The sequence below is a fragment of the Periplaneta americana genome, chromosome 6 (assembly GCF_040183065.1).
Source record: "Periplaneta americana isolate PAMFEO1 chromosome 6, P.americana_PAMFEO1_priV1, whole genome shotgun sequence".
NCBI classification, from domain to species: Eukaryota; Metazoa; Arthropoda; class Insecta; order Blattodea; family Blattidae; genus Periplaneta; species Periplaneta americana.
Window position 1 is genome coordinate 106280249 of NC_091122.1, and position 25763 is coordinate 106306011.

General features: G+C 35.6%; 1 protein-coding gene across 1 annotated transcript in view; it reads left to right on the plus strand.

Moving 5' to 3' along the window:
* Positions 1–396: 396 nt before the first annotated feature.
* The window catches only part of LOC138701633 (uncharacterized), a 46749-nt gene continuing 21382 nt past the window's right edge, over positions 397–25763 (plus strand). Inside the window, exon 1 of the mRNA XM_069828734.1 lies at positions 397–482. Coding sequence (XP_069684835.1) covers positions 398–482 — 85 coding nt within the window. The 5' untranslated portion in view covers position 397. The remainder of the gene's footprint in view (positions 483–25763) is intronic.

Consider the following 25763-nt stretch of genomic DNA (forward strand, 5'->3'; position numbering starts at 1 on the left):
CAGTATTGAAGAGAGACTGTTACTTGTACAAGAACAAAATGAATTTATTCAATGTGGTGATGCAAAAAAAAAATCCCATTTCTTGTGTAATATGCCAGTACCAGAATTTTTAAGATTGTGTAAAAAATATGACTAATTAAATACATCTCTTACTTTTGAAAATCCTGTACTATAAGATGCACAAATCTGAAATAAGCAGAAATGTTAAATTCATGTATTTTTCCCGCCATTTTCCTCAAGATAAATATTGCATCTGGAACATTATTACTCCGTAGTACAGATTACAGAAGTCCATCTCTGTATGTAAGTTGCCATGGAGACGTATGAGAGCTTGGGGCGCTTGCGCGGCGCTTGTGGTATTGCCGCCGCTCGCGGATGGCCGGTCAGTAGCGTCGCGATGTCCGTTACGACGACGTTCTGCGCGGTGCTGGTGCTGGTGCTGGGTGCTGGTGCGGGTGCGGCCAACCGGGGCTACGTGGCAGGTGAGACGACACACCCAGCCGCAGTGCATATACCATGGCTGAGAATAACTTGAATGAATCTCCAGAGCACTGAGTCTTAGTCGGTTACGCGTAGCACCTGGGTACTTCGTCACCTCATTTACGAGTTGCAGTGCAAACACTGTTTTTTTTTGTAAAGATCTGTTTTCAAATTAGTAAAAATTATAATATTTTCAGCACCTCAGTGCCGAAAAGTGCTGTATGACATGCCTTCATCTGTCTAGCGGTGTATAGTCGTTTCTTCTAAATTGTTGAACCGATTTTATTTTTCCTCGTAGTTTAGGAGTCGATTTATCGAGGAAGTGTACACAGCAATTTAATGAATTTAGTCGAGGATACTCATTGTGAAGAAAATTTTACGTTTTGTAATGGTGTTAGATTTAATTCTTCAGTGTTTCAGTTCTCAGCATAATATCGCCAGAGAATTGAGAACCTCACACATTCTGGTCCGGTATGACTAGCTCCCCAGGATAACCGTATACAGCTCGAACGTTATTTATTTTCTCAAGCTTGTCTTCTTACTCTGAAAGGTACATAAGCACTTCGATAACTCAACAAACCCACGTTCTTAATATATGTGCAAGTAACTTCTCTTTAGTAAATAACTATTTCATAAATTAAGAATAAACAGAATGTTGAACAACCCACCTGCAAATAACTGTTAATGATATAATTTCCGTCAGTCTATCTGTTTATAACAGATTGTTTTAGAGCAGTGGTACTCATTACGCAGCCCGCGGACCGCATGCGGCTCTCACAGACATTTATTGCGGCTCTTGAACCAATATTACTAGGCCTATTACTGCTCTTTTCTGAGAAATATTTTTTTAAATTTCTGTAATATGTGCAACTGGAGAAAACTTTGATTACCTTGCATCATTACTGCCAGTGATGGTTTTATACAACGGCACGTATTTGTTTTCTTTTAAAAAATGTAGTGTCATGTCTCATGTCCGTATTATCCCTGATCACATACAGAGTGTATATATATATATATATATATATATATATATATATATATATATATATATATATATGTGGGGGCGTATTCCTGACATCAAACCATGACAAAAAGTTCATATGAACATGGGTCCACAAACCCTTCGTTAGGGAGTTAAGGGTTTATTGGTAATGGTACATGTGATACATTTAACAACATACATTTACAAAAATTGCTCAAAGTGACTTCCTCCTGCTTCGATGCATGCCCTGAGCCTGCGTTCCATGCTTTGCCGTACTCTGTGCAAATGTCCTGGGGTGTTACGGATTTGGTCAAATCCATTTTGGATACACTCCCTTAGGTACAGGTATTGAATACACCAAGGATTTTAAATGTCCTCAGAGGTAAAATACATCTCTAAATACATCTTGTGATGTCATGAATGTTGCTGTGAATAACACAAAACAAAACAAAAGGCAATCAGACAAAAAACAACAAATGTCATGACCAATAGTAATGAAGAAAGTGGAAAAAATGCAAGTTTGAGATGAATTACATAATCAGGGGTCACTACAGAAAATTTCTTTCATAACTCCCTAATGAAGAGTTTGCGGATCCATGTCCATATGAACTTTTTGTTATGTTTTGGTCTCAGAAATACGCCGCCACATTTATGGATGCATATATAGATACACCCTGGATATAACAGAATGTTCAGCCTTATAGGCTTTGACGGCAACAACTTTTTATCAATTTCACTGTGCTGCCATCTAGCTACTGCATAAGAAATCACGTTATAACTCCCATTTGAATTGCATGGAGCAACTGTACTTCCGTCTAGAGGTCGTTCCCAATCGATGGTGGCGATCCTGGTGGTTGTTCTCTTCCACATGTCACCGTTTTTAACATGAGAATGGCCAATCTGTTATGTATGTGATTAGGGGTATTATGTTGTTGTTTAATCAACTGTCCGAAGACAGGTTGGAACCTTATTAGTGACACCACTCACTCATGGTCTCATGAGACAATACAGCCAGAAGATAATGTGATAGGGAGGCCAGTTCCTTTTTCCCTCTTTTGTATACGTCGCTGATTAGTAACATATTTCACTAATCAGATACAAACAATTGTTCTTCCTCTGACACATCGTCAGATCAGAGACACTGTCTGATATAATAGATGTACAGTTACCCTGAAAAAGAATGAGACGATTCTTGGTCGTCGGAAGTTAAAGTTCTACAGCGCGGTTCACTCGATATCGACGTAGGGATACATAACATGACAGATAGTATAAGAATTGTTACAAGGACCACAACAAGGACAAGGACCAGAATAAGGATCACGAAGAAGACTGCCATTTAAGGCCAGGATTTCACAACATAGCTCGAGTCCCAAAATATCATTGCTTCACTGTACCGAATGGCAAATGCCTGCTAAGGGATCTACATTCTGGACTGCTGCTATCACTGTCTTGTCTCGGTAGCTCATATAGTAGCGTGCCGGTGCCATTGTATAACCGAAACGTCTCGTGTTCGATCCCAGGTAAAACTTTTTTTTTATTGAGGTGTAATTAATTTGTTCAGAGTTCCTCGACTGTCTAATTTGTCGAAAAATATGGAATAATTTATGCCCAATTTCTGGGTCTTACAAGTGGGCTGAACCTCGTCAAAAAAAATAAATCTTACTTGGAAGTTAAAAGTATTCTTCCTCAAACAAAAATCATAAGAAACAAAAAGAGACCTGTTAACTTAAAATCTTGTCCACATGCCATCAGCTTCTATTACAGCTCTAAGTCGATCCGGCATGGATGTCACGAGATTGTGGAATAAGTTCTGATCCCCGGCGAGATCTTCCCAGGTGTCAACAACTTGATCCCACAATTCCTCTCGATTTCGAGGGCGTCGGTGGGCATAGGTGGCTATCCTTCTCTTTTTCAATTCCGCCCATAAATGTTCGATGACATTCAAATCAGGTAACTTCGGAGGCCAATTAATGATTTCGATCTCGGGTCTCCTTTGAAACCATCTTTGAATGCTTGCAGCATAGTGCACGGGATGGTTATCCTGCTGGAACAGCAATGTTCCTTCGGGAAAACGTTCTCGGGCGGAGGGAAGGAATATATTTTCCAGAATGTGCTCGTAAGTTTCCGCATTAAACCGGCCATCGATGCGTTCTATAACGCCAGGTCCATCGTAAGACATCCACCCCCAACACGATATGCTAAAGCGCCCCGATCTTTCACGTCGGTGCACATAGCGCTGATCATGTCGGAGACCATCCTCACGATAGACACGGACAGGACCTTCGTAATCACTCGAGATGGTTGTTTCGTCGGAGAAAATTACATTTCTCCAATCGAAATCCACTCGATTGGTAGCGAAGGCAAGACGGTCGACAGCTTGTGCTTCCCCCAATATTTCCATTTGCGCAGCCCTCCGGCTGCTAATACCGCGGTTCCTCAACCTGCTGATCACAGTCTGTGAAGAGCCGGGAAAGTTAGATGCTGCTCTTATTTCGTTAGCAGTCAGAAAGGGGTCCTGTCGAACTGTCTCGAATAAAAGAGCATCCTCTTCCAATGAAGAAATCCGCGGACGCCCAGGAATAGGGCGATTTTCGACCTCCCCAAAATTTTGGTAACGATGAACCCATCTCGCGGCTGTACTTCCAGGAACACCGACCAAACGGCTAGCAGATCTAGCCCCATATCCAGCCTCAACTAGAGCTATAACTCGCTGTCTCATGTCACGTCGGTTCGCCATTACGATGAGAAATGAGAGATGACGATAATACTTTAGTGTAGACAATGACTATTTAACATGATATAGAATTATTGAAATAAGAGGCATCTTGCATAGTAAGAGTTAATAAATCAACCCTAAATTAAATATCTAAATAACAGGATATAACAGGAAGTCCAATTGTTGCGAAACTAATCAAATTAAATCTAATTACATTAACTAAACAAACTCCAAGTTATGACACCACATTGCTACAGCTAAATTGTATGTTATTAACATAAGCATTGAATAGGTCCGTGGTTGTGCGTTGGACGACAAAACCAAACATCGAAAGTTCGAATCTTGCCGAGGAATGTAACTTCTTGCTTTTTATAATGTAAATCAGACTTATAACTACAATCATTCATATTTCTTACATTATTTATTAATATTTATAGCCAACATTGAATTTGTAAAGAAAAGACTTTAGAAATCTCATATGGAATTTGTGATCTGTAGTGACATAAACATAGATTATCTCTCGGAACTTTTCCGTAAAAGTAAATTAAATTCACTCCTTGAAACTGGAAACCTTATTCGTAGGATCATTTTCCCATAGCATACAAGCTGAAGTAACACAGCCATTGATAAACGTTTTGTACACAGAATTAGACTGAATTCCTATTCGACAGAACCTATAATCAATGGGTTGTCTGACCATGATAAACAAATCCTATGTGTTTCCAATGTCACTGAACAATTTCAAAATATTAATTTAAAAACTAAGAAAGGATCGTAATTGCTGTATCTAGTGATTATTTACATTTATGTCTACAAAATGAATCTTGGAAAAACATATATGATACCGGTACTACTGATATTAAGAGTAAATATATTGAATTTTTCACTTAATTTCATAATCACTTCAGTGGATGTTCTCCACTCAATGTTGTGAAAAAATTCAACAGTTAAAACATGTAGATAACGCAGGGACTTCAAAATCTCATGTATTAAAAAGAAGAATCTATATGTAATGAGTTGCAATGTAATGATCTTCATGTTCTTAAATACTGCAAGAAGTACAGTGTAATTTATCAAAAATTATGAAAGAGGGAAATAGAACATATTTGAGTAGAAAAGTACAAAATTCAGATAATGCAATTAAACCTATTCGTAATATTATTAAATTTAAACTTGTAGATATCCTAAGAAAGAAAATATTTTTTCATTAAAACCAATGATTATAAAGTAGAGGATCCCAAATCTATTGCAAATTCTTTTAACGTATTATAGTATATAGTACAGAAATATTATTGACAACTTAAACATTCAAGATTTTGCAAAAGATACTGCAATTGGTTACTTAACAGATGTATTTAATAATTATTATTAATATATGTAATTAGTCAGTAACTGCAACAGTGCTTATACATTCAATCATGACATGAATAAAATTGAATGCAAACACGTAGATAAAATAGTTAAAATTAACTGCAGGGGTGAGAATGAAATAATCCAAAGCCATACTTTTAACAAAAATTGTTTTGTGCGACTGCATTTCTTACACATATGAGAAAGCTATAAATAAATTATTGCAATAATTACTCAACAAATGACATAGCCTAAGGACTCTAAACCTTTGTAAAAGTTTGTCTATTATTATATATTTTTTTAATTTCATTTTAATTGTTAGTTTTTAATATATATGCATTTACATTGTATATATGTGTGTGTATAAATGCATTCATTAGATTAACGTTTATAATATTATAACTTGTAATTTTGTGTTGTTTGCGATCATTAACACTTAATCTCAGGACTTTGTAAAACTATATTTCAACGTGACTTAGCTATTTCAACGTTATTTAGACAAAAAAAAATTGTTATGTAGACTAAGAATTGAACTCGCACTCTTCTACACAACACGCAGAAGTCTTACCGTCTGAGCTATGGAAACGACATGAAAGTTTTCCTTTCTGTGCGGAGTGTCGATCTAGTCATGAAGGTCCATTGTCGATTTAACTACACGATTTATGTATATATTTATCTTTTATTTACGTAATATTATCATATTTTTTGCAGTTTTTTAATTGAATTTCGGAACGATGCTAGTAACAAACCAAATAGCCTGAATTTAAGTAACTCAATATTCGTTATCTTGTGTATCGGTGCTCTGGTCTCCGATCATGCTCAATGTCTTACATCTGAGACTTAGGAATATTCAATCGTCTCATCCTTTTCCAGGGAAACTGTACATTTGTACTCATGCATATCAGCCAGAACCTCTTTATGTCTTGGTATAATAAAGAGTTCATGAATATTTTTTATCTTAATAGACATTACAATAGCGTGCATTCAAATTTTGATACCGAGTATTCAAAACATTCTCAATCAAGGATAGAAAAACTGAAAATGTAATCCATAATATCTGGACAGGAAGTATTGTATTCCACTATACAAAAAAAAAAAAAAAAAAAACGAATTGACAACAAAAGCATTTTGTCACGAAACAGAAATTAAGCATTTACAGATTCAGAGATTGTTACGGAGTGCCTTCTAGTTGTATGTGGAAATTTATTTTCTAAATTTTCAAATTAAAAACAGAGTGCAGGTGAAAAATAGCCTGCTCGTATTGATATGATTTTGCAGAAGAGTAGCAGAGTCAGCCCTTGAACTTCAAAATATCAGTATCTGTTACTTTATATTGAAATAATAATAATAATAATAATAATAATAATAATAATAATAATAATAATAATAATAATAATAATAATAATAATAATAATAATAATAAACTGCGCATTTTGTTAAGCTTCAATGCTGTGAAATGCATTGCTGCTCTCGGCAAATTACATTTCTCATTTTTGGCTCTCTAATTTCTAGTGAGTACTACTGTTTTAGAGCATTGGACTGATTTTGTTCTTATACAGTATTTAGTATTTGATTTACCTAGGAAATATAAAGAAGACAGTTCAGAACTTTAAAAAAAAAATAAGTGTCTTCTGTTGTAAAGAACATTTTGGATTTTACAGCCGCGTGTTAAGATACAGGTAATGTATCCAATGTTCAGTATACTGCTGCTTGTGATCTCAAACAGTTGCCTACGCTCTTGGGTTCGTTGTGAAAAACTCTAGTTCCAAACGACTGTCTACACTGAGGATGAAAACTGTAAGTTTGCAGAAATTAACTCTCAACACACGTTGTAAAAATCTTCTTCATAACCCAGTATTTATGAAAGCCTGAATTCTTTTCCATGTATTTTTTAAACCTTAGAAAAACTACTTATCTATTTACTTGAATTCATTGTTACCAAATACTTTTGGTTTGACTCTTGCCTTGGGCCTGATTGCTGATTAGTTTTCTGTGAGGTTTTTCCCAGTTGATACAGTGCCGTTAAATAATCCTCTTTGTATTTATTGAATATATCTTTAAAAAGAAACATAATAGGAAATGGAATCATGCGATTCAGCTAAATATTTCACCATCATGTAAATCTCTTGATCAGAATTTTGTGATCTATTAGCTATAAATATTCATTCATTCATTCATTGTTCTGCCCAAGGGCAGGTCTTTCACTGCAAACCCAGCATTCTCCCATCTTTCCTATTTTCTGCATTCCTCTTAGTCTCCTCATATGATCCATATATTATCTTAATGTCATCTATCATTTGATATCTTCTTCCGCCCCAAACTCTTCTCCCGTTCACCATTCCTTCCAGTGCAACCTTCAGTAGGCAGTTACTCTCAGCCAGTGACCCAGCATTTTTCGTATCACATTTCAAATACTTTTATTCCCTTGTCTTCATTTCGTCATAATGTCCATGTTTGTGCCCCATACAATTACACACACCACACATAACACTTTGTTAGTCTCTTGCTTAGTTAGTCTGCAGAAGATGCTCCTTTTTCTATTAAAAGCTTCCTTGTCATTGCTATTCTCCTTTTGATTTCCTGGCAGCAGCTCATGCTACTGCTTACAGTACACCCCAAGTATTTGAAGCTGTCCACTTGCTCTACTGCCTCATTTAGAATTCGCAAGTTCATCTTCTTTATTTTTCTTGCTATGACCATGGTCTTCGTCTTTTTTCATTCATTTTCATCTCATACTGCTCACAGCTGCCATTTAGCTCCAGTAACATAACCCTTAGTATCATATCCTCTCCTGCTAACAACGCCATATAATCAGCAAATCTTATATACTTTATTCTTCTTCCTCCTACTATCACTCCTTATGTAGCTATTATTTTGGCCAAACGACTGAAACGTCTGATTTACGTGTTTCGGACATGAACAATCCAAGTGGAATTAGTGGGGGACAAAAAGAGCTTTCGGAACTATTTCCCAGAACACTCCCGTTTCCTATTCTACACGTTCACCATAACATTTATATCTTATCACTTACGTTACATTAATGAGAAACTATTGCTCAGTATATATATTTTTTCCACAAGAGGCCATTTGCATGTAATCTTTACGGTATTCTACGCAACAAGTAGGATCCAACTATGCGAATCCCTGCAATTGTTGCTGGTGCCTGAGTAGGCCTATTCAAGATTGGCAACGTACCAGGAACAACTTAAATTATAATGGAGATATAGTGTATCATCCGAAATAAAATAATAATTGTAAGTAAATATTGATAAACGTCTCTTTCTCTCTGGCCCTCTGCATGTTACACTTTTCACGTCTTTTTGAAAAGAGTTCGTCCGAGACTTAATTATGTGGGATTCCATTATTTTTTGTTTGATCTAACAAGAAGTTACTTTATGTATGTATATATGCATTTATTTACACTGCAAGTGGGCAAGCACCCGGTGGCAGTGGTATATATAATATTAACAATACACAATAAAATGATAACCAATACACAATAAAATTTACAATACACAATACAATTTTACATCACATATACAATTTTACACACAATACAATAATAATACACAATACAATTTAACACAATAATAATAAAACATAAAATAAAATACCTAATTTTACAATACAACCTACATAATTATCTATAAAATCATAAGAGCAGCGATGATATGAAGAATATCGTCGCTGTCACTCCAAAACCTCGTAACTCTAGAAAACAACATTCTCAGTAAGAACAGAAAATTAATGGAGCGTCAGCAGGTTGTATTCACAAAATATAACTACCAAAACCTCGCACTGACCATTTTTCAGATTTTCTGTTAACAGAATAAAGTAGTTACCAAAAACTTGTATTTTCAAACCTTAACTGTACGAGGTTTTGTATTAACAAAGCTATCATTCCAGTGTACGAAGTTTTGTATTTTGTCATTTGCGGAAAATGTATTGTTCATTTTTCTATGGGTGTTCAAAAACAATCAGAATCGATATTTTTTCAAGCGTTAAGCCCGAAACCTCGATTGCATTTACGAAGTTTTGAAATAACAGTGACGATATGCAATCACTTTCATAAGCAGTTGTAAAAGATTAATATAAATATGGTCGTTTAAAAATACGAAAGCAACATTTTCAAATCAAATTTGTGGAGAATAATAATAATAATAATAATAATAATAATAATAATAATAATAATAATAATAGCAATATCAGAAGAAGTTATGCAAAAAGCTTACGTTAGATAAACCGACTGCAATAAGTAAACGTTAGATTTAATGAGTATGATATAAATTTACATGATCAAAGAATTAGTTTAGATAGTGGTTAGTGGCCAAGAGTATTTAACCATTTATAACGGTAACGAATTTGATATCGGTATCTTTTTCCCCGTTTCACCTTTTCTTATGGAGAAAAAAAAAATAGATTCGACCTTCAAAACGCAAAGTGATTTATATTTAAAGAGTAAAGGTGAATGTCATATGCAATCTAAACTTTATAAATTTTAGCTTACAGTATTTATAATCTATTTAAATACAAGGTCATATCGTGACTGTCTGTTGGGAAGGACACATTGGATTTCATTTTCTTGCCGTCAACCAGCTAGTCCGTATATACTTATTGACATCTAGTGGCCATATCTGAGACATATCCACCGTCAGGTCTTGAAAAACAGTATGCATGTCTGTATTTTTGTAGTGAAATTTTCCTTTTAAATAACTGTATGATGAAGGATTGGTGGAGCAGAGAAAAATTCTCTCCGGCACCGGGATTCGAACCTGGATTTACAGCTCTACGTGCTGACGCTCTTTCTAATAAGCCATACCGAATTCCAATTCCGATGCCGGATTGAATCCTCTTCATTTAAGCTCCAGCTCTCAGTTTCCCTTTAGTGGCCAACCCTCATGCACTGTGTCACAGATGTGTGACAGTAGCACAATGTCTAACACACTAATGTGCAGAGGTGCACTCATTACGAGTGACTAAGTGGCCGGGATCCGACGGAATGAGCGCCGTCTTAAATCATTAAGTGATTATTAGACATCGGATTTTTAGGCGCCTAAAATAAGCTCAAAATTTGTAAAATTAGGCTCTATTTTAATGAAAATAGGCATTTTAGGCACATCAAGGTATCATACTTATTTCTTTCACTGAAAGTTTTAGTTATACACTAAAATACGCACAAAAAAGTATTTTTAAACATTAAAAAAGAATACTATATTATATTTATAAACAGAGCTGCACAAATTTAATATATTGAAACTAATGAAATAATGATTATTGACATCAAGATTACTCATTTTAAGTTATTGAAATTCAGTTCCATGCTCAGACTTTATTATAATTATCTGCACAGTACACCACCAGAATTTTTTCTAAATTCTCCACAGTTAACCTTTGCCTTTTGTCACTGAGAATCATTTTGAAAGCAGAAAAACTTCTTTCAACCGAAACTGATGTGAGAGGCGCAAATTTTAAATTAGGTACAATAGAAACATCAATACTTACTGGAACATTTACACTTTCCCCCGATATCACTCTTGATACTTTTTCCAACAATGAAAATCCTACATTCTTATTTAATACGTTGTCCCACTTATTTTTTAACTTTTTTCCCAGTTTCGCCCAAAGCAGAATGTATGTTCACTTGAGCTTCCTTTACTATTGCTATTTGGCTACAAAGAGATTGTTTTTCACATTCTAATTGTTCAATGCTTGCAGGTATGAAAGAAAAGTTTGATGTTATGTAGGCAATATCGTTTTTCACTCGTGAGTCATTCAGACAATCTTTCACTGCTTTCACACACGCTGCACTATCAGTTTCAGGTAATTTATCAATAACTGTGACCACTTCTTTAAAATACTTAGAATAATACACCACTGACTGAATCCAGGTTCCCCATCGTGTAACAACCGGCTGAGGTGGGAGTGGGATATCTGGAAAGTTCTCTCTGAATATTGAAATCCTGGATGGGGCTTTACAAAAACATTTTTTTGTGTTAGAAATAAACGAATTGACAAGAGGAAATTCATTCCGGATTGTTTCAGAAACCCTGTGAAGGCCATGTGCTAGACAGGTTACATGCGTGAGGTTAGGATAAAATGTTTTAAGAATTGGAGCTGCAGCAACCATGTATGAGGCAGCATCAGTACAAAACAACAGAACTTTAGAATCGTCTATATTACCTGAGTATAAAGACTGTAGGCCTTTATTTACAAAATAAGCAATGGCTTGGCTATTCACTTTCGAAAGTTCCTTACCACATACGAGGTGTGGAATCGAAGGTCCATCAGGACTAAGTTTTCCTACTACCATATTTGCTATATACCTATTCATAGGATCTGAGGTTTCATCCACAGAGACCCATATGTAAGAATCACCTATATCCTCCCGAATGGAAGCTAAAGTTTCATTGTATATTCTGTCTAAGTAATTTTTTCTTAGGGTCGACTCAGATGGGATATTTTGTTTGCAGTATTTTTGTAAAAACTGTCTTAAAACCGGATTTTCAATTGCATTCCAGGGAATGTTAGTAGCAACAAACGCTCTGGTTAAATCAGCATAGAAATTGCTGCTGAGATTGGATGAAGTAGGCTGTGTTAGTAAAGTTTGTTGCAGTTGATTTTTCTGCTGAGCTTTAGCCTTATGAGCCGCTCCTTGCACATGCTGCTTTAGGTGGCACTTCTTTTCTTGCGAAATCTAAAAATGTAAAGTAAACTGAATTAAAATAAAATTCTAATTGTTGTATTGCCGTATTTCTATCACAAAGTTAGTGGGTTCGAACAATCAAACATTTTAATGACCTGCAAATACTTTAACTATCGGAATTTAAAAGGTTAAAGTGTAGTGGTCTTAAAAAGAATTATACCTCAGGATAGCTCAGTCAATGTATAAATATTATAGACCTACTCATTAAAATTAATAGAATTTATATATTTCAACTATTGTTACATACCTGTTTGCTACAAATCTTGCAGAATATTATTTTTCCATCATAAGTGAATTCTGAATATTCTGTTAGCCATTGCCGGATCAATGTAGATTTTGCACTTATATTTTTCGGCATTATCGCGTTAAACTTCACAGGAAAACATCCTACCGCTCAAAACTTCTCAACACAAATAAGGTGAGGGAAAGAGCAACTGTTAACGAGCATTCAAATGAACCGTTGTTATTGAGATTCAATTGGACAAAAATACAAAGTTCCACTTATTGTTGCATTTCCTGGTAGTGTTAACACTAGGAGGGCCATTCTTTTAAATATTTTGTAACGGTTTACTCTACTAATTCGCAGTTTTACGACTTTTCATAAATATTTCAAAAACACTCTTTCTCCAAAAATTGTGATTTTATGACACTCTGAAGGGCAGTACAGCTAATCGGTTTCAGACCGAAAACAGTCATTTTTATAGTATAGTATATCTCTGAATCGGTAGCAGCACATGTTGTGATTGTTGCCTGCTTCAAAACTAAGGTTGGTTCTTTGTCGGCATTTATGCCTCCAAACATGTTAAATTCGGTGAAATCTATTGGGAGTGTCGTGAGATTCAAAACATTTTGTTTCCTTTATCAATGGTTTCATGGCCGGTGTGAAGCAAACTTTCCACTTTTTAAATGCCTTAAATTTCGCAGTGAATGCATGTATAAATTATAAAAAGTAAGAGTAAGATGCGAAACTTTACAGTGAGTTAGGCATTTTTAGGCGAATATTAACAAATTAGGCTCTAATAACCGTTTTAGGGCATTTTAGGGTACTATAAAACTCTTTGAATACCTTTCAATTTCCGTTAAACACAAATATTAATAATTATTTTTACTTTTCTCCTAAAGAAACAAAATAGGCATTTGCCCTAGAATCCGATGTCTGGTGATTATGTATACATATTATATTATTGTGATGTACTGAAGTACATATGATATTTCCGTGCAGGAATTCTGCATTATCATGTGATGCAGGATCGGTACATCGCAATAATATAATATAATATAATATAATATAATATAATATAATATAATATAATATAATATAATATAATATAATATAATATAATATAATATGTATTTTAAATAACTGGTTTCTTAGTTATTTTATGATCGAGGAAAGCACTAAAAACCACAATCGATTGGCCGATCCGGGAATTCAACCCGGGATCTCCCAAATGTGACTTTGCTCGGTAACCTCGTTTTAAATTTTATTCGCATCATTATCTAAAATATTACTATTCAGAAGTCGGATCGGGAAGTTAAGAAACCTAACGAAGCTTGTAGCTGATACTGATGATGACAACAATGATTCTGTGATCAACGGTTAACAATTTCTGCATAGCATAATAATAATAATAATAATAATAATAATAATAATAATAATAATAATAATAATAATGTTCAGGCATAATAATTTAATGAAGTTAGCAATACTGAGCGCTGAAATCTCTCACTTCAGCAGATGAATGGGGAGCACACAAATCATTCCTCGCGGTGAGGATGCCGAAGGATGCTGACGCCCGCGAGGTGCGACGTGGTGAGCCACGTGACGTGGTCGCATCGATCGGTTGCCATAACAACACGCGAGAATCTGCCCATCCCGTTTCCATGGTGACCCGCAGCTCATTCATTCATCCCATCGCGTCGTAAACAACAAGATTCATGATTGATTCGCAAGTCCCTCTCAGGCCTGCCAACTTATAGACTCTATAGGCTACTTTTTATAATAATCGTTCTGTTTCCAAAATAACTCATTCGTGTGGATTTATAATTCACGTTAACTAAAATATTTACTCTGAAAATCACTAACTACAGTTTATAAAATGTCCATTTAGGAATCAGCCGGCGAATCATCGATTTCCGTCAGAGAAGTGGGAAGTTGGGCTGTATATCTCCTAAAGAGACGAGGCGTATCTCTTGTCTTAAGGTTCTCTTATATTGTTCTGGACGATGATCTTGCATCGAGCTGACCACAGTACTAAAAATTCTACTATTTTCGTGTACTGATAAATCTCATAGAAGTTAGGACGTAGCAGGCTGATACACATAATCATTGAATATAATATGATGATAATTGTTAGAGATAACTCTGCTGATGAGAGTAAATGAACTATCTGCGTTTCTTGTCTTGTATTTGTCCTATGTTGTCTCATATAGTGCTGACTACATGGGCAGGAAACTTGAATATTTGTCATTATTTAGTGATAATTCAGAATTGTTATAAAATTGAAGACGGAACAGGCGTAAAGACTCAATCCTTGAAGTGCGTACAGCATGCGCCATACAAACAGAACTGAAATTATCGCTCACCTACTGCCTGTATCTGCCATGCAACCAGCCAGGCCTAGTTATTTATTTGTCGGGCATTTCGTAGATTCGTTTCGTGGCATAGTACTGCATAGTTCTCACAACAGAGGGAAAAGTCTTTATTATTGAGTGTTATTTCCATTCATAACACGAACTTGAACGTGCAATTTGCCTAAGTTTGAAACACGTTTCAGATGGCTTTATGTTTCACAAGCCGCCACTGAATAACACGGTTATGTTACAAGTCGTTGAAACTTTGAGGAATGTATAATTTCCAATGGAACACAATTTCCTTATCAATCACATTCACCTGACCTTACACCACCCAAAGCCTTACGTGTGCTAAAGGAGTTCATTATTATGGAGAATCAACCGATAAATTATTGTGGAATTATGGGAAAAAGTTAGACTTTCTTTAATTAACTGCAGCAACCTCTATTTGGAAACATGTTTGTCAATTTAGGTGAACGTTGTATGTAAAATAATGGACAGCATTTTGAACACATATGTTTTATTAAAAAGACGTTAGGGAACATTGAATTTAGTTTTACAAAGATATGTTATTAAAGCGACTTACTTAACTGCACTTTATTAATTACTAGTTACATAAAAACGCAGTATCCATTTTTATTACAATTTGTTTTGACGCATACTGTACTTGATGATGATGATGATGATGATGATGATTCGCAATTAGTCATAATTATATGGTGATTGTGAATATTGTTAACAAAGTCATTCAATTCTCTCTGAACTATTTCAATGATATGGTGACGTGTAAGTAATGGATTTAATTGCACTGGGAATGAAACTGACAAGTCTAGTATTGTTATTAGAAAATAAAATGAAAAGTTGTGACCAAATATAATACGAGTTCCATGCTATCAGACTATCCTTAAAATACATTCCACATACATTTTCACATACTGCATGCCTTTCCCACTTCATCCCAGCAACTTCATTGCTGGAGAGGTGGAGCGGAGTCTATCGACTTTTTGGTAACCTACAGCAACATCCGCCTGGTTGGGAAGCAACTGAATTCTCTGTGTAGTGCGGCGGGTCAGTCTCGAGCAGGGGCCGCGCATTATTGCCTTGTTTATGATTGTATGAGAGATGTAATATTATGAAAGGCCATAAATGTTTCAGTTCATCGCTCTGGTTCAAGTGGTGGTATTTCTAGCCACTATACAGCGGATCGACCCAAGTTCGATGCCCAGTATAATTATTTTCCTTTTAAGAAATGGGTATGTGTAACCTATCTTGTGTTGTCGTAAGTTGTAGCACTGAGACTGCCATGCTTACTATATTACAAGGGAATCCAACTGTTTTTAATTGCCTAATGCCGGTTCATTATTCTTGCAAAGGTCGGAAAAACGGTCCAATCCTTGATGGTGGTTGGCGATGATGATGATGATGATGATAATGATGATGGTGGTGATGATGGCAACGCCAATATGTTAATAAATTAGATGTATGTATGTATTTTATTTTATTCTAGTTGGTTATTTAACGACGCTGTATCAACTACTAGGTTATTTAGCGTCGATGAGTTTGGTGATAGCGAGATGATATTTGGCGAGATGAGGCCGAGGATTCGCCATAGATTACCTTGCATTCACATTAAGGTGGCGGAAAACCTCGGAAAAAACCCAACCAGATAATCAGCCCAAGCGGGGATCGAAACCGCGCCCGAACGCAACTTCAGCCGGCAGGCAAGCGCCTTAACCGACTGAGCCACGCCGGTGGCTGTATGTAGCCTATGTATGTATGTATGTATTGTCGATCAAATGATGTTAATTAATTTCATTTCCACATCGGATTCTTCATCACTGGACGAACTAAAGCAGTGCTTGTTGGACTGAGTTTTTCTGTGGTTTTTGTTGTTTTTCGAGCAACTTCTTGCGAGCTGCATCTTTTCTTTGTTTTTTCCTTATCTAAACACTCTCTCGCTTGTTTCTGATAAAGAGTTGATATTATGATAGCTCCTTTTCCTGCCCTGGGTGACTTTTACATGCGACTCCCCACTGATTAAAACTTGCGCCTCTTGGTTGTTGTTGCTGCTGCTTCTGTAACTGTGGTGTAACCAAAGTCACCGTTTCTGGCGCGTGAAATAAGTAATGGGGACGTTGAGAGCGAATAACTTATCTTTGCCACAGTCTGTGGGCATGAAAGCTGACAATTGTGATTGGCAGATTGCTGACGTTACATCTGTTTAGGCGGTGGTACCACTCTCAACCGAAGTGGCAACAGTTACCACTGACTGGACAGTGTACTCAAGGACACATCCCAGAAAAGCAAAGTGCGAATGTCTTGCCTTTGACGCAGTCATTGGGCAATAAGACTGACAATAGTGATTGGCAGATTGCTTACGTGACGTGTTGGGTGTTACCGTTCTCAGCTACACTGGCAACAAGTGCTCACTGACTGGCTTTTTACTCAAGGACACGCACCACAAACGCTGGCACTGGCTGTAGTGGCGATATTTACACAGATCCAACGAAATTTTCGAAACCAGGAATCACAATTAAATTTAATAGTTTTAATAATTATTACACAAGATTTTTATTTGAAATATATAGATAATATTTTACAAATTACGCACTTATGTTTTGATCTTTAAGTAAGGTAAATATTGTCGAACTAGCCAATTTTAATTGATTTAACTATTGATATTATTGTCATCTCAATTAATAATTAATTTTAGTCATTAATAATGATAATTTAATCATTTCAGTTAGTAATTTTTGAGCCAGACATAAAACTAACAAATTCTTACTAATTTCGACCTCCTGAATTAAAAAATAACAAGCAAAATGTTCCATCAGTTCGGGTTTTCGAGATGCACAATATAATTAATTTTCTATGCATTTTATTAAAAAATCACCGTATTTCGTGTGTAACTATTTTGTTTTACAAATGTGACTATCCATTATGTGAAAACAATATTAGTATAAGTAGGCATCATGTTAGAAGCAGTTGTAGAAACGGAAATTATTTTATTGCCCTTTCACGAATCTATTTGGAGGGGCAGGTTCGCGGTATGAATTCGCTTGAGTTTACCTGATTTTATTTGAGATGTGTATTTCTTTCACTGTGAGCTTTAATTACATTACTGTAGTTTAGATTTTTCAATAGACCAGCCTGTCAAAACCACTTCTAGAAGCGGAAATTATTTTATTGCCCTTTTCAGTTCCATTTGGAGGGGGAGAAACAGGTTCGCCATATGAAATCACTTCAGTTTACCAGGAGATTTCCGTGGATTTAGTATTCTGTGTAAGACGTGTATTTTTTTAAATGTGCTTTAATGATAATATTCAAAGTACGAATGGTTTATATGTGCGGATTTGAAGGTTGTAGCATTGCTTCTTGGAATGCAATTGAGATACACATCATTTTGCTGCTTTCTGTGCGAATGGGACAGTTGCGCTTGGGATAAGCATTATAAAATAAAATGACAATCACTAGAGCCAGGGAAGAAAAATACAGTATTATACATCAACCCCTTGTACCTCAAAGTGAAGTAATTTTACCCCTTCACACATTAAGTTAAGGTTAATGAAGAATTTTGTTAAAACGATGAATAATAAAAATGAAGCATTTAAACATATCCAGTAAAAATTTCCTGCTATTAGTGACTCAAAAATAGAAGAGGGAGTTTTCAATGGATCACAAATTAGAAAAATAATGAAGGCCAATCACTTCGAATCTTTGTTGGAAGGAAAAGAGACAGTCGCCTGGATTACATTCAAGGAGGTTGTATTAAATTTTCTGGGTAACTGTAGAAGTGAGAACTATGAAGAACTAGTGCAAAATTTACTGTTGGCGTATAAAACTATGGGTGATAACATGTCCCTGAAAATTCACTTCCTTCACTCCCAACTTGTCTTTTTCCCCGAGAATTGTGGCGATTTCAGTGATGAGCATGGTGAGGGCTTGGATTTTAGCTCGTGATGTACCTGATGCCCAGTATAAAAGAAAATGCAGAAAAAGAAAGCTGTAATGTTCTGAACTATGAATATTTAACCTTATTGTCATTATATAAAGCAGTATTTTGAAAAGATATAAATTCGAAAATTTCTCAAAAACCGTAACCAACAACTGTTTTTATTGTCATATTCGTATTCAGGAGGCTCAAATTGTATACAAAACATGTAACATATGCCCAGCGCAAAAAAAAAAAAATGTTAAAATTTGTTACGCAGTGATAATCAGCCCACACCCGAGCGCAACTCTGGATCAGCAGGCAAACGCACTACCGCCTGATCTACGCCGGTGGCTGCCTTTATCGTTTCCTCCTATTTACTCTTTACTATAAATATAAATGTATCTATTTTTAGTTACAATTATTAAGGACATTACAAAGTTTTAAAAACACTACAGTATGTTAACATTAAGATTAAAAAAACCTTCTCTCAATCTAACATTTTCCTAAGTTTTCAGTCTCTGAGCAAATTAAATCTATCGTGTTTCACATGTTTCTTCTGCCCGCATAGGGGTAGATATCCCTTTCCACATTCCCCCTCCTGTTCTTTAATCTCTATAATATACTCAATCCCCACAACGCCATTCTAGATCTCTCCTCTCTGATGTTGGTTCTTAGACATTCTTCCTGCACCCATATAATCTTCATATCCCTATAAGTTTTAAACTATTTTGTTTGAAATATCTCAAAGAATAACTCCCTGGCATTAATGACATTACTTACGGTCCACTCTGTATTGTTAATGTTATGCACAATAACGTAGTAACTATAGTAATATAAAAGTATGGGTTAATAATTATTATCATAAGAAATCATAATCACAGTTTATATTTAGTGTACCACTGTGTTTTGCATTCATTCATTCATTCATTCATTCATTCATTCATTTATTTTATTCCATAGATCTTACATGAGCAATGAAGCTTTAAGATGTGGAACATGTTAACATTTTACAGTATTACAATTACAATTGTTACAAATTTTTATAGTTTTACAATTTAGTAATTTTCTACAATTTTTACAATTTTGTACAATATTTTTACATTTTTTTTACATTTTGGCGAGATGTAGTGAGATGAGATGAGGTCCGAGGATTCGCCAAAATATTACCCGGCATTTGCCTTTTCGGTGGGGGAAACCTCGGAAAAACCCAACCAGGTAATCAAATCAAAGGGGGTAATCAAATCAAAGGGGTTGATGCCAAGGACTCGCCATAGACCATCCGGCTTCAGTCCCACGGCTGGGGAAAACCTCCGAAGAAACCAAAGTCCAAAGGGGGATCCAACCCAAGCCCGAACGCAGCTCCGGATCAGCAGCCCAGCGAGTCTGTCGACTGAGCTACATCGATGGCTGTACTAAAAGTATACAATACATAGCCAATCAGATTATTAAATTTACAAACGCAAACGATCATTCATAAGTTGAGCTATATTATAATACAAAACAATTTAATTAAATTTAAGGCATAAACAATTCAACCAGTTGTGATATACAGAAATTGATAATACATATCATGCAAACTACTTCAAATTACAAACACAAAAAATTTATCAGTAGAGCTATATAGATTACTATTCAATTTAAAGCATATACAATTCATCGGCCAAAACTATACAAATATATACAATACAAAGTAGCATACTTTCATTAAGCTATACAAATTTGTGCAATTAATATCAAGTAGATTAATTCAATTTATAATCATAAACAATTCATCAGTTGAGCTATACATATTACCATTCAATTTACAGTAGGTCTATATACAATTCATCAGTAGAGCTACACAGACTAGTAATCATTTTAAGAACATATACAATTCATCAGCCAAACTATACAAACATATACAATCAAATTAGTTCAATTTACAAACTTATTTTCGTTAAGCTATACAATTCATATGAAGTAGATTAATTCAATTTATAAGCTTAAACAATTCATCAGTTGACCTATACAGTATACTATTCAGTATACTATGCGTATAGTTCACTTGTAGATAATTCCACCATTTTCCTGCATGTAGAACCTTTTTACACAGAACTAAAATTTTTCTATTGCTTTTAGCGCAACTTAACACTTTCATAGGCCTGTCTCTCTCTCAGTGATTGAATAGTGTTTGTAATATTAATGCATAAAGCAAAGGGCAGTTTTTGCATTACACATTTACCGGTATTTAAAATCTTTTAAATGCAACGATTTAATACAATCCATTTTCTGTGTGGAAGTTGGGAATAGAAATAATTAACTTCATATAATGTGTGGACATTGCCAAGGAATTATGAAATGAACGCAATAAAATGTCCAAAACTGATGGCTAACTGCTTGTATTTTTTTTTAGTTTCTGGATGAGACTTCACTCCAGGTTCCAGAGACAAAACTTTCTTTATGCGGCTGGAGTGAATTGGAGCGGATAATTTGCTAAAAGTGCAAATAATGTGATCGCTGCTCACGCCTTGGCTCCAATCCAGTGAGATATCGATTCCTGCTTTGTCGAGTGCATCGCAACGCACCAGACCCAACATTACGTATTACGTCAAATATTTTCTCTGAACGCTGAATATAAAAGCCTAATACTTCATCGCTTAAACGTTTTCAGTTCCATTGCAGAACAGGAAGTGAAAAAGTACGATTCCAGATTCCAATACGCCTTGCTGAAACAGCCAGCTGCTCATCTCACTGACATGTCGTTTAGCTGGTTATTGCTGCTACAGAGAGCTGCAGGATGTCATCTAAAAAAATCTGTATTTGAAGGGATAGCTAACATTTGTTCACTTGGTGAGCTAGTTCAAGTGAAAGTCTATGATGGCAACGCCAATATGTTAATAAATTATGTATGTATGTATGTATGTATGTATGTATGTATGTATGTATGTATGTATGTATGTATGTATGTATGTATGTATGTATGTATGTATGTATGTATGTATGTATGTATGTATGTATGTATGTATGTATGTATGTATGTATGTATGTATGTATGTATGTATGTATGTATGTATGTATGTATGTGTATGTGTGTGTGCGCGCGAGCGCTCGCGTAAAATTTTCCGGACAGCAGTACTGTATGTATTTAGAAGCGTTTGCTGAACATATTAGCACTGCTGACTGATAACGAGTTTTGCTCTAGTTACGTTCTGACTTTCGTGAATGACCTCTGCAACCTGAATATCACAAATTCTTGGTCTCCCCTATTTAATTTTATTATGAAGTGAGCCAATTTCTTCAAAGTTCTTAATTAATCCACAATAAAAAAGGAATGGTACAAGAGCCGTCTCTCACAAGCAAACATTCTTATGGGGACATAAAAAAGTTGATTTTTTTCTTCCACCATGTCAACAATACCTAAAGAAGTGCTTATACAAATTTTGGCCACTCGAGCGAAATTACGAAGGCCATCGAGAAAGTAAGTTTTCATACAAAAAACCCAATTTCATGGAAAGATTTATTGGAATAAATAAAGCAATTGCTGAGCTATTTTTCAACATATTCCCCATTGTCATACCGCGGGATGGGATCAACTTTTGTATTTGTGTCTGCCGCCTGGGGTCGGAACCAATGTGTAACAGCCATCTGCACCTCTCTGTTGATCCCGTTCGAGGCTGGGCAGGTTAAAATTAAAAAAAAAATCGATCATGAGTGATTTGGAAGGTGATAGTGATATATTTTTACGAAGAATTAAGTTCAAAAAATAAATATAACTTTAATATGAGAAGAAACTCCGAAGGCCGTGAAAGAACAGTTCAGGAAACGTTTCAACATACATACATACATACATACATACATACTGTACATGCATGCATACATACATACATACGTGTTCTGCAAACCCAGCATTCTCTATTCTTTCCTATTTTCTGCCTTTCTTTCAGTTTCCGCATATGATCCACATATCTTAATGTCATCTATCATCTGATATCTTGGTCTGACCCGAACTCTTCTACCATTCACCATTCCTTCCAGTGCATCCTTCAGTAAGCAGTTTCTTCTCAGCCAGTGACCCAGCACAACTACACTTATTATTCTGTCTGTCCATTTCACACGATCCACTCTTCTCCATATCCACATTTCAAATGCTTCTATTTCTTTCTTTTCATTTCGTCGTAATGTCCATGTTTCTACCCCATACAATGCCACACTCCACACAAAGCACTTCACTAGTCTCTCCTTAATTCTTTTTCCAGAGGTCCGCAGAAGATGCTCCTTTTTCTATTAAAAGCTTCCTTTGCCATTGTTATATTCCTTTTGATTTCTTGGCAGCAGCTCATGCTACTGCTTATACTACATCCCAAGTATTTGAAGCTGTTGACTTGCTCTACTGCCTCATTTAGAATTCGCAAGTTTACCTTCTTTATTTTTCTTCCTATGACCATGATCTTCGTCTTGTTTGCATCCCATACTGATCACAACTGTCATTTAGCTCTAGTAGCATATCCCTTGAGATCGTCTCCTTTTCTGCTAACAACGCCATATAATCAACAAATCTTATGCACTTTATTCTTCTTCCTTCTACTTTTATCCCTTCCATGTTCTGAAAATAGTTCTTCACCAAGTCCTCCAAGTAGATGTTGAACAGGATAGATGAAAAAGGACGTTCTTGTACTTCTCTCCCTATTTAACTTCCTTCAGAAATTTCTTCTCCTATCCTGGCTTTGACTCGTTGTTTCATATATAGGTTACTGAACAGCCTCCTGTCTTTCCAATCTACACTTATTTTCTTCAGGATGTCAATCAATTTGTTCCAATCCACTTTGTCAAACGCCTTTTCTAGGTCCACAAATACTATATACACTTCTTTATTCTTCTCTATTGTAATTGTAGTCCAATTGCATCCCTTGTAACTTTTTATCTTCTGAAGCCAAACTGCTTTTCTTCCAACTGTCCTTCCATCTTAGAATATAAACGTCGATTCAGTATTCGCAGGAGAATCTTCGCCGAGTGCGATATCAGACTGATAGTCTTGAACTCTCTACATTTCTTGGCGTTATTTTTCTTCGGTATTGGCAGTAACACTGTATCTATAAACTCTTCAGCCCATTTGCCTTTCTCATATATTTCGTTACATAATGATAGAATTTCCTTCTTGTCTTCATCCAAGCATTTCACTAACTCAATGGGGATTCCATCAACTCCTGTTGCTTTCTCATTCATTTCTCTATCAGAAGATGATTTTGACTTTATAAATTGCTTTACTAATATGTCTTAATTCCAATAATAATGCATTTATAATAAATTTAGTAGGCATTATAATAGTAATGAATTGATAATGAGTACATGCGACACAATAATGAAACTAAATTGAGGTTGATTATGTAAGCAACTTGTCAAGTTTGCTTTTAAGCAGGTATGCGGTAGTCTTCATTGAAATTACGCAAACGTTTCTGCTGACAAGGAAATATTGTAAGAAATAAAGACAACCTACATATAGAATGTATCGAGTCAGCTAATTCAGGTTCATGACTTACAGTATGTCGACATCTGATCACCTAATTGAAATAATAAGTTATTATTAAAATAAGACCTAAATAATTACAATTATATTGTGAAAAGGAGCAGATAAAATAAGGTTTAATGTCTTAATGGTTATCACGATTGGTTTAAACATGCACTAAAACCAGATGTAAGTGCAAGTTTGAACCAATAAATTATTGAGATTTGCGATAAAATAATGAGTCTATGAAATTGTATATTTAGTATGTAGAACTACATTTGTTTATAGATCTTTTGTTATATTATTAAGTCTTGTACCTGTGAACTATATCAATAAATCAAATCAAATCATTCATTTCCCTAAGGGCTAGTTCAACTTCTTCTCTTAAAATAGGAAATCCTTTTACGTCTTCTGATACGGTTGCTTCGTCTTCTATGGCTAATTTATCTGGACAATTCCCTGTCTCATATAACTCTTCTACATATTTCGTCCTTGTGTTCAGTATTATATAAAATTCCGAATTAGTACTAGTTCGTAACACGTTCTGAATTGTTTGCTGGAACAAACCTTATGTTTCACATCAGGTTTAGTATGTCTCAGTTCAGTTTCTTCCATGATTGCCCTCTTGCTAGAGGCTAGGAATAATCGATTTCATTGTGTGACTGAAATGTAATTAATTATTTTTACCTAATGGAAGCGTCCACTTCAAGAACTAATGTATGAAGCTGTAGATCACTTTCGACTTCGTTCGTGATGACCCAACTGAAGTTGATTCTGCATGGCACCATGGTGATGATTTAGCCGGTTTCTGAAACGCCAGGTATCTATTCCATAGCACTAGGTCTATTTGTTTCATAAGAGTTTCTGAAATGTCGGATAGCAGTTATCGACTAGGGGTGAGTGGGGGAAAGCCGCGCAGGGGGTAATACCGCGCACACCAGTTTTTACTAAAAGAAAACCTTAATACGTTTTCCGTCTACTGCTGCCACATAGTGATCAGAAAGCAAAGTTCTGTAGTCGTTTGAAAACCGCCAGTCAGTCTGTATTGAGAAACTATTGTGGAAAGTTGTGTATAGTGGATCTTGCTTATAAGCTGAAGTGCCAAGGAAGGAGGTATTAAGTGAGCTGTTCGACAACTGTGACTGATTTCATCTTTATAAGGTATGCAAATCGTATTTGATAATTCGTTTACTGAAGTTGTTATCACTTTCACTCATAATTTGGTAGCTCAGGAAATGAATATATTTGTGCATGTATGAGCGGGGTAATGGCGCGCACACTGCGCGGTATTCCCCCCTATTCTTCTTAATGACAGCAATGTCATATTTACTCTGCCCTTGTAGATGCCAAGACATTACAAAAGAGTAACGGAGCGTAAGAATTTGACCCAAGAACACGTAGAAACACCTTTAAAAGCTATTAAAGAAGGTTTGAAAATAAGAGAAGCAGCCAGGCGGTATGGAATTCCGGAGTCGACACTTAGAGACCAAAGAAAGAAGAGTGGTGGAGAATCCTCCCTCGGAAGAAACCCAGTATTTAATA